The 11003-nt window shown below is 41.6% G+C and overlaps 1 protein-coding gene across 1 annotated transcript; it reads right to left on the minus strand.

Annotated features, from left to right (window-relative positions):
• Nucleotides 1-1328: 1328 nt before the first annotated feature.
• LOC118921559 (patched domain-containing protein 3) lies at nt 1329-4223 on the minus strand. Its single transcript, XM_057499356.1, is given in 7 exon segments — nt 1329-1428; nt 2163-2167; nt 2404-2779; nt 2781-2946; nt 2949-3012; nt 3014-3087; nt 4220-4223. Coding segments are annotated over 7 exon segments (789 nt in total).
• Between the last annotated feature and the right edge of the window lie 6780 nt (nt 4224-11003).

The raw sequence follows: 11003 nt of genomic DNA on the forward strand, positions 1-11003 counted from the left end.
GGAGGGCTGTCCCTCTCATGACTTCATCAATATCTGTGCAACTCCTTTTGCCCTGTGCTGAAAGCAGGCTTAATTCAGTTATAGGTCTCAAAACTGATAGGTCTTGAAGTGGAAAGTGGGAAGAAATTATTGGCAAATGAATAAAGATTTGTATCAAACTAACACACAGGAGTACAGCAGGTCTTTTTAAAATCATTCCCTATCTTAAATCTTCTGGCAACCATGAGTTTCCCTTCCCCTCATGCAGTACATCGATTTCTGAATTAGACTGCAATATTAAATAATTAGTATACTTGCTATGATGTTTTGCATTAGTTGAATATTAGGTTATCAATCAAAATCCACTTGGTTTAACGTAATAATATTGAAAAAGTGCCATGGGCTGTTCATCCGATTTGTAGTTGAGGCAGCTCAGATAGTAATGTTGGCATAACATGAGGCTCTCAAGGAAATGCAGTGGTGTACCATGTATGAGACAGACATTTTGAACTAACTGGAACAAGGCTGAGGTTGTCCTAAATAAACATTGTGGTATCTGTCAGTTCCAATGTTAGGACTCCTTCTAGCAGGAATATGCCATGCATCAATCTTACCATGGCAGGCAAGAAAAAAATTAATATAAAAATAATTTACCTTTGTGGCTAACAGATTTCATTATTTTGCCAAAGGAAACATGTTCGAAATCTGAAACTGTTGCTATGATAAAGTTTGTATTCCCTGAAGAAATTTCTAAATAAATAGACTAAAGTCTTACTAAAAAGAGATCAGTCAGCCTTCTTTTTTTTTTAACATGAGGACAATATTACACCAAAGTGATCATTCAGGTTTTATAATGGTCTAAGGGAATCACGTCAAGGAGCCCCAATTAATAATGGTATTTATTTTGAAAAAAAAAAAGCTATTCTTTCTGATGATGGCATTCTCCTTTATTCTCAGTATTTTTTATTTAAACTTGTCAAACTATTAGCTTAGAAAAAAATTTTTACTTACTTGCTTCTCCCCATAAAAGTAAATTATTTTTCTCATCATTCCCTATTATATCAATCTAAAGTCAATTGTGGATTTACTATACAATTAATATATGACAACAAATTAAAGGAAAGACATCCAAAAGAAAAGTGACTTTTTGCATGGGGAGTGGAAAAGTAACAAAATGTAGATACTAAAACAATTTCACAGAGCACAACAAAAATCCAGTGAGTGTTTAGTTATAAAATACTCAAGACACCGGAATGTAGGTAAGTAACTAAAGTATCATTAACATATCAATTCATTGACAAAGTCTTTAAGAAATAGAAGATTAAATATATTTTAAAAATAAAAGTGTTTTACCTGTAGCACAATATGATTGCAAATAATATGATTAGAAGGTATGCCAAGTGAAACAAAGGGATCACTGTCATAGAAGTTGCCTCAAATTCCAGTTGTCTGGGAAGTAGACCACTTGACATGAAAATATATTCAGGTAAATAACTTTTAATTCCAATATTTGTGTGTGAGTTACAAACACTACTGAAACACGATAGCTTATTGATTGAAACATGTTAAAATTCAGTAAAAGATCAAAATATGTGGATTATAATTTTAGAATTAAGACAATAAGATGGATTTGCTTCTTCCCAAAAATTTCTGGTATGTTTTCCAAAGTTTTGAAAAACCAAAGTTTAAAACTCTTGACTGTGCAAAATCTGAATTTTATATAAACCTGTGAAATCATTAATAACTGTAGAAATTGTGATTTTTTTCCTAAATTTTTATTAGGTTGTTGTCTTTTACTATTTTAATGGCATAAATATTATATCAGAAAGGCCTTGGTATTCAAAGGCTTTGTTCATTAGATGTCTTACTTTCCCCAGGCTTATTCAGAAGTACTAGTAGGTTTATTGGCCCAACAATTACTGAACAGCTAACATGTGCCTGGCATTACGCTGTAACTTACAACTATGACTAGAAAAATGCTGAGCTGGTTTCTTTTTCAACACCATCATAGAACTTTTGTTTATAAAGGGTTTGGTTTTTGATTCAAATAAACTCCAAACAAGTTTTAGGGGTCTCCCAGAACCAGCAATGACTTTAACTAAAAATAGGAACTTCATAGTAATTTGACTAGGAAACTAAACCCTGAAACTAAAGCTGAAGATCAGCGTCTGAACTGAACAGACCCACCCTGAAGACACAGGATTTGTGTTTTTCACCACAATGTTACCACGGATTTCAGATATGTAGCTTCCTTTCATGTGTTAGTTTTAAAAAGCTTCATTAAGTACTAGATACAGTAGAGCACACCCAGCATCAAGTAGAGGACTCCAGCAAGTAGCCAGGGAGCGCTACTGCTGCGGTCTTGGGAACAAGTTATATCCCTCCCACCTTCTGGCTTCCCTGGAAAGCCCAGCAGCCAGGTACCTGGATCTTCTTCAAGGCCAGACTCTTCTCCGTGTTGCGAGATTGGTTCAGGAAATGGATCAGCCACATCTTGTTGTGCTCGTCGTTCCCTTCGTCCTTGGTATTCAGACAGTACTGCAGGCGCAGGGCTTTGGCCTCCAGGAGTAGCTGGCTCCTTCCCATACTCTGGCCTAATACAATGACGCCGGCTAGGGTGATGGACTGATGGGTGAGGTTATACATGGGGAAGGTAATGTTTCTCAGGCTGAGGTTATTGTTCTCTTGCCAAGCAGACAGGAGTGGGTTGGAGGGCACGCAGAGGCCCTGGTTCTTGGCGCACACCTGATTGTAGAGGATCTGGGGTGGGTTTTCCTGTGTCACATGCAGACCCTGCACCCGAGTCCAGCTTGCTAACTTCTGCCAAGATTTCTGGTTCCAGCAGCGACTCAGTGTGGGAGACCACTAGAATCGCAGTGAGATTGACCTCAGTGCTCTTCCTGGAGATGGAGAAGAGAGAAGAGTCGTTGATGGTGAAATGTGCCTACACAAAGCGCCCCTCAGCCTGGCCGGGCTCCCTTTCGGGGTGTAGTGCTCCTTGAGGTCGTCGTCTTCATCCTTGGGCAGGTAAACCAAAGCCAGTGCCGAGGGCGGCCGTTAGCACCATGGATGCCAGCAGGAAGATCCAGGGGTGCACGCTCCAGGCGCCTCCAGGCAGTCAGTGTGACAGCGGGGCTACGCCCACAACTGGTTTTTCCGTTGGTGACACGGGCAGCGGTGAATCCCACCTGACTGACCACCAGGGCGGGAAGTGACTCCTGCACTGATGGCCCAGGGGGATCTGCACGCTGCCTGGAAGCCCAACTGGGCTTCGGTTCCTGTCCCTGACTTGACCCCAAAAGCCGCTCCGAATCCGGCCCTGGGGCCTGGGGCGGCTGTGACCCGGGTCCTGCAGCAGGCTCCGACCCCAGCTCGGATTCAGCCCCCCGACTCCCCTCCGGCTCCTGCTGCTCCCTGCCAACTCAGGCTGTGGCTTCGCCTCTGTCTCAGGCTCGGCCTCTGGCGCCTCTTAGAGGGACTAAGGCTCATTTCTGGGAAGGAGCGGCCAAGTTTTCAACAGGACAACCAATTAGAAAGGAGCTGCTGGCATAGCACCTGCTCTGCCCCATCCAACTTTTTCCTGGAGGCGTTCTGAGGGGGTCTGTACCCCAACGGCTTGTGCTGGGATCCTGGATGCCTCTTGGGGGTCAGGTGGTGTGACCCACTGCCTGACTGGCCCCAAACTGGACTGGGCTGTACCTGTCCTCTCCGGAGCTCAGGTAATACAGGAAACACTTGTTGAAGGCCAGTAAAAGCATGCCTGCCCTACATGGCTCACAGAAACCGGCTCATTCACAAGTGTGCACAGGAAGGGCACAGACATCACATGCGTTTTGAGTGGCAGTGTTTACCTTTCTGGGGACCATCCAATGGCACACGCCTTAAATAAGGTTTTGTGAACCTGGAACACCTAATTTAGTTACAATTCTTATTGACCACAAACATATACATTCTCCTTGTAAAATGTTAAAAGACACAGAATAAAAAGTGAAAACCAACCAATCAACCCCCTCCAAAACCCAGCCTTGCTTGCTGAAGGCACCCGGAATATGAATGGATAGTGAAAGAAGGTGGTGGTAAATTCTAGGCAAGGCTAATGAGAAATTCATTCAGCCCCAAACTGGTATGAATTCAACTGGAATTGAAAGCACCAGTTACCTCTGAAAGACAGAACTCCAGGTAGAGCTAGATGTAGAATGGCATGAAAGGCTGTGTAAGGATTAGATCAGTAGTTACTCACCCATGGCCTATGTAGTCAGATGACTGCTCCTCCCACATCTCAGTGGAAAACAATCTCAACCTCTGGAGAGAGCTGAGCAAGAAATGCTCTGGGCTCAGAGGTTCTAGGCCCAAGTAAAGACAAGGAGGTTAGATGGCCAGTCTTTGTTCTGTTTTCTTTTAATGGTTTGTAAATTATACATACCATTTCTTTTATTCTCTTTATAACCTGTAATTTTACAAACATCCTGCAGGTTGTATTTTGAAACAATATCAGGAAGTAATCAATATGCTCTCCTTATAGGACAAGAAATTTAATACATTTACAAAATACCTTTCCTCCTCTGCTTTGCGCTGTTGTACTCCTGTCCTACAACCACCACTCACATTGATGAAATCTGGGATGTGTGTTCTTGAGTTTGCTGTTAAAAAAAAAGAACAATACCTTTTTTAACTTTAGCAATAAAATATTTATGGTCTCTTAGCTCACCATATCATCTTGTCCTTCACTTGAATGATTCTTTGGCTGGTATCACATTTTGGGCTAAAAATATTTTGTCCCTGAGAACTTTAAACATGTTATTCCATTCATTGTCTTCTTGCATTGTTTTCTTCCTGTATTGCTGATGAGAAGTCTGATGTGAATCCCATTCTAATTCCTTTTTGGGTGATCTCTTTCCTTGTTTGTCTTCCTTCTTTCTCTCTCTCTCTCTGTCTCTCTGTCTCCCTCTTTCTGGAAGTTCCTTGGATTCCATTTTCTCCAGGATGTGTCTAAGTATGTTCCCCCGACTCTAATCAGCCTCTGCCTTTCTGATAACAAGTTCTTTGGATAGCATGGAAACATTCAATCATTCATGTATTTAGTGACCACTTGCATAGGGCCACCTTGAAGGATAAGAAAATTCTTTGTTTTCATAGCATGACAACGTCCTTAATTATTCCAAATATATATTTTCCATCAGTGTAGATATTTACCGTTTAACTTGCAGCAATTTGACATGCCCTAGAGAGGGTCAAAATTTTAGTTCCTTCAACCTGTTTTTGTTTCAGGTAAGAGACTAGATTCCACATATGCGCCTAGGGTAGGTTACTGTATAACCAGTCTAGTTTTTCCTTTTTTAATTTTAAGATAAGACCTAAGACCCTAGAATAAACAATATGACAAGTCAGGATTTGGTATAGGCCTTTCCTATTTGATGTTCTAATCATGGGCATTTCTAAAACTACCAAAATATAGTATTGAGAGTGTTGGATGGATAGAAATATGAGGAGAAAGTAATAATAGTTCACGATTAGCTTATCAACTCACTGGAGTGGAGTACTTTTAATTATCCATAAAGATTTACTGCATGTGCTGTCCTCAGATTTAAAGGTGATCCTGGCACAAGAACTGAAGGTGCTTCAACTACTTTAGCAGAGGATACTGTTGATCTGAGGAAAGAAGGGTAAGTGACTGGATTAAGGGATAGGTTATAATAAGCAACAGGTCACTGGTATATACCATGTATTACTATCTCTAAAGCATGTCCTAATTTTTCATAAATACACAAAAAGAAAAACTTGTCATAATCTGGGAGACTCAGGGTAGTTTAAGTGATACTTTGAGATCACTGGAGGCTTTTTACTTTCTGTGTTCCAAGAGAGTGGCTCTGAGTTGTTTGATTTAGTTGAGTCATATTTTAAAAATTTGGTACCCAAATCATTCTCTATCCACCTCATCCGTAAGTCCTGAATGTAAGCTGTGCATACATCTACAAGTATTACGTGAATCTGTTTCACTGTTTTCATTCTCACTTTAGAGGAATATTAGTTAACAGTATTTTTTCTTTCATCTTAATGTATTTTGTATTTATATGTGTACATTATCATACTAATATTGATTTTTATTACTGAGAGATGAGTAAAAATATTTTTTACATAATTATATAGTCTTTTAATGATATTGGGAATCAGTAACTAAAGCAAATAAACATATCTAGTCATATTTAGAGTCTTACCTGTACCATTTTCCCTAGCAATTAATTATGAATGGTCCATGGAGTCATTTTTCCATCTGGTTTCCTCTGCACTCTATGTGGAAGAAATTCTCCAAAATGTGTGGGGCAGAAATGATATCCTGTCTTGTGTCTTATAAGCCTGTCTCCTTTTCTGTTATATTTCTTTGGTTTATTCCATGGGTTCCTGGGGACTGTCCCCGTCACAGTTTTTATGAAAATCCTCACCTAACTTTTAACATGCATTTAATTGAGCTCTTGAAAGGCAGGTTGTGTGCAGTTCCTAGAATTATGACAATTGCTTGGCTCCTTTTCCATGGTTGGCAATCGCTTAGTGTTAATAGTAATCGTGTTGTGTGGGTAGATAAAGCATTTTCACAGAATCTCCAGATTGTAAGAGTGCTGAGTCCAAGCATTTAGAGAAAATATTAACAATATTTTAAAGGAGAAAAAGAGGAGCTTTTGTATATTGGCTTTTCAGAAGTTGTTGTTTAAGCGTGACCTTATTAAAACAACCACAAGATGGCACAAGTTTTCTATTTTAAAGTTAAGATCCCTTGGCCTGAGGATTCCTTTTCCTCTTCATCTGCATGTTCCAAGTCCTAGCTGTAGCTATCTCTTGAGTTTGTCATTCATGTGCTCTAAGCCTAGTGGCATCTGTATCACATTTACAGTCTGAGGATGAAATAACTGATTTGGGAATTCCATCTGTTCAACTAAATCCACATAATAGCTGTAAGTCCAGGAAGAGGAAATGCTGGGGCAAAATACCTCTAAAAACCAAAATCAGTCAAAGGGAGAAATAAAGTTTAAAATCTGTTTATTGCTTACAAACTGCAGTCCAGGCCATCTCTCCTGCTCCAGCAGCAGCAACACCGGCCCTCCCCTCACCTCTCAGGTACAGATAAGCCTTCTGTTGCCCAGGTAATCACCCATTGATATGGAGATGAACTTCTCTCCACCCTTGAGGAAAGATGCAAATGCACTAAAGCTGTACTTCTCTCCACCCTTGACCTCCTGTTAATATGCAAATATACTAAAACCAGGTGAGATATTCTGGAAATATTACAATTTTACCCACAGGCCACCCCTCCAGAAATCTCACCTTACAATTTACTCTTTGCCCCTCGTCTGACCAATCTAATAACATACAATAGCAACAGCAATAAAATCTTGATAATCCTCAAGCCAGAAGATTCAGCCTATGCAGATTAAGTAAATGTACTTTACAGCACAGTCTCTCACTAAGCACAAAATATGTTTCTACACTTGTTTACTCATTCCTAACAACCATGCTAGATTGCTCACAAAACTTTTTCCAAACATTAGATAAACTCAAGCCTCTCTTTGAGCATTTTTTTCTTGACAACAGCAACACAATCATGATAACTCTCAAGCCAGAGGATTCAGCTAGGTTCAAAATCCCATGCAGATTAAGTCCAAAGCTTGTCCATTCCAGTGATCACGTGGCAGCTGAAGCCAGGGGGTGCATCCAGGACACAAGGACTGTAGAAGCAAATAACCATGATTTGGGGGGACCACTTCAGTGTTACTCCAGGAATACACAGGAGGCCAGCTTCCAGGCCTTTTCCCCAAGATGCCAGAAGAGCCAGCCATCACTGGTCCATCTGTCGAAATGTCCAGGGCCACTTCCATTTTATTCCTAATTGCTGCACTGATCCTTACAATGCATGTCCAATAAAGTGGGTGCTGTTAGGCTGGAGGAAGGAAAAACAAGGACATGCAAACAGAACAGAGAAATACCATAAAAGGAGAACAGACCAGACCCCAAGGTCCGTGCCTTATATGGAAAGGGGACAGCTCTTCCTGAATTCCATCCTTCTGATGTGCGAACTAAGACCCGGATGCCAGCCTCCTCCCTCTTGGAAGAAAAAAAGTTTCTAGTTGTCTATTATGTCACCTTTAGCCAATCATACCTCTCCACGCCCCCTAGGATAGCTTGCCCACTCCTCCCCCTCCTAACCCCTTATAAGCTCCCACCACCCTGTCCGGGTGTGACTTCCCCAGCCTGTGATAGCCAGACCATGGAACATCACCTGGGAGTTGCACTCAAATAAACTACCTGGCCCTTTGTTTCCTCTCTTCACCTGCTTATTTCAGTTGGAATTTATTGGAATTTATCTTACAGGTGCCTTGATTGCTCTCAATCACCAGCAACTGGCCATAGGCTGCAGAGAGTTGGTCTAGGCCCCTCTTGGTGGTTTGCTGATCTGCACCATGTGCAGGGCACTCCTTCCAGGCTTGGCTGACTTCTTCAGAGGTCAATAGCAAGCCCCACATGCAACAAACACTGGTACAGCCATTGGGTCACATCAGAGGCAGGCTTTCCTTCTAGCCAGCGCATCTGCTTCATTATTCCCTGGGGATGCCAAAGGCAAATGGCCAATCACATGATATATGATAGGTGTTTGTGCCACATCACTCCCTGGCTTTTGGGTCCAGTCTCACACCCACCCTGCGATGGGGTAAGTGGTTATTACCTTGGTCGGAGCTGTTCTGGCAATGAGGTTCATAGCCAGCAAGGTGTGGTACACAGCAGCCAGTTGCTTCTCTATCAAGGTGGCCCAGACCTCTGCTCCTTTCCATAATTGTGACCAGGCTCCAGCCGGAAGCAGGAGGAGCAACAGTGGCAGAAGCATTAGCCTTAGGCTCAGGCCACAGGCTGGGGTCAGTGCGGCCAGCAGTGGTGGTGGTGCCTCCATGACCACATGAGTGTAGTCACATGTCCCTCGGCACAAGCGCCACTTTTCCCATCATTTCTAGGGGCAGTCCTCCCAAAGGTCGCACCCATTATGACAGAGTTCAGGTTCAGAGGAATCCTGTCGAACTACTGCCAGATGTAAGTCCAGGGAGAGGAAATCCTGGGCCAAAATACCTCTAAAAACTGAAATCAGTCAAAGGGAGATATAGAGTTTAAAATCTGTTTATTGCTTACAAACTGCAGTCTGGCTCATCTCTCTCTCCTGCTCTAGCAGCAGCAAAACCTGCCCCCCTCTCTCCTCTCGGGTACAGATAAGCCCTCCTTGCCCAGGTAATTACCCACTGATATGTAGATGAACTTCTCTCCACCCGTAAGGAATGATGCAAATGCACTAATGCCATACTTCTCTCCACGCTTGAGCTCCTGTTGATATGCAAATATATTAAAACCAGGTGAGATATTCTAGAAATATTATAATTTTACCCACAATAGCTCAGCTGGTCTCCTAAGCATTTAAGATGAATGTCAGGATGAGGATGTTCACAAGTATTCTGTCATGGAACATGTCCAAACACAGGGCCTCTTTCTTCTCATCTTTATGGTGTTTCTATAATAAAACATCAGCATATTTCCCCCCCTCAGAACACTACTAAACATCTACAATTGCTCACTTGAAAGTACTAAATTCTATACAAATACATCTATGTGCTTCAGGGTCTGATTTTATCCAGTCTTCTCATTCAAGACAGTCAATTCTAGATTTTTATTAATCTAGTTATCTAGATTACTAATTGTTAGTATGGATCTAGAATGTCAGTCAAAAAAGACTGACAATAATTCTTCTCTGTCAGCTTTCTGTTTCATTCTACGAGAGGAATTTGCCATTCTTAAAATGCCCAAGAAACAAAAAAAATCAGGCCAAATAGCCTCTAAGTTCATCAGTTATTTTTGAGTTGTGAAGCCCTTTTGTTAGGCAGAAAGACAGAAAAGAGGGTGATGAAAAGAGGGTGGGGCCCACCAAGAACTCAGGGAGCTAATCAGATAAAGCCAGAGAGCCAGAAAGGACTCACACAGTTAATGCCCTTTGCAATGTGAGTTCGTTCCACATGCCCTGAATCTGGGCTGACCTTGAGACTTGCTCTAGCTAATGCAGGTAAGATAATGCAGATATGGGACAAGCATCATGATTAATTTTCTAAAAAAAAAAAAGCCAAGATATGAATAGCATAATAAGAATAGGAGATACTTATCTTAAGGCTAAGTTTTGAAAGAGAATTGGAAAGTTAGATTCCTGAGAAATTCTTTGGTACTCAGCCAAAAACCTACCTTAAGGCAAGGCAAGCAGTCTTAATTGATATGTTCCTGGTGCTTGGGAGCAGCCACTATCTTGGAGACGAACAGGAAGTTTCTCCTACAGAATTGTCTAGAGGACTGTTGATAAATAATGACATAGTGTCACTGGAGACAGACATCATGAGACCGAGACCTGCATCACAAACCTGTGTTCCCTTAACCCTTTACCTTTATCCCATTCTCAAAAGGCTTAAAACACAGAATCCTAAGCCCTTAAGTATGCTTCCTAAGGCTGCCTGCACCCCCCTTTCTGTGTATTTTTAAAACACTTCTTACTGCTCAACTTATTACATTTTGTCTCTGTGTTCTTCCAGTGATGTTTTTGTCACTTTGCTATTTCATTCTATTTCCCAGACTTTAAGCACAAGTCTTCACTCTGTCCTGCTTCAGATAAGTAAGGAGGGGCTACTGAGAGCTCTAATATTGAGCTTGGAAGTTACCATTAGTGAACTTCCCCTTCCTCTCTGCTTTGTTCAAGTAAACCTGCCTCTGTCTACTTGACTCTGGCCCATTCCTCCCTTAGAGTGTATTCAAATAAAACTTTTGCTCCGCTTCACTACTGTGTCTCTGCCCTTCAATTCTTTGTTGTGGTTGGGACAAAAACCAAGGAAAATACACAACGCCTCTCCCCAACCAAATCCAGGGAAAGAAAGAAATGGAGAGCTCTCAGTTCCAGGGAACAGGACTGGCTAACAGGTTTTTCAGGAGGAAAGGGATCAAGTGAGGGTCAGGGTAAG

This window comes from Manis pentadactyla, chromosome 3 (genome assembly GCF_030020395.1).
Source record: "Manis pentadactyla isolate mManPen7 chromosome 3, mManPen7.hap1, whole genome shotgun sequence".
Classification (NCBI taxonomy): domain Eukaryota; kingdom Metazoa; phylum Chordata; class Mammalia; order Pholidota; family Manidae; genus Manis; species Manis pentadactyla.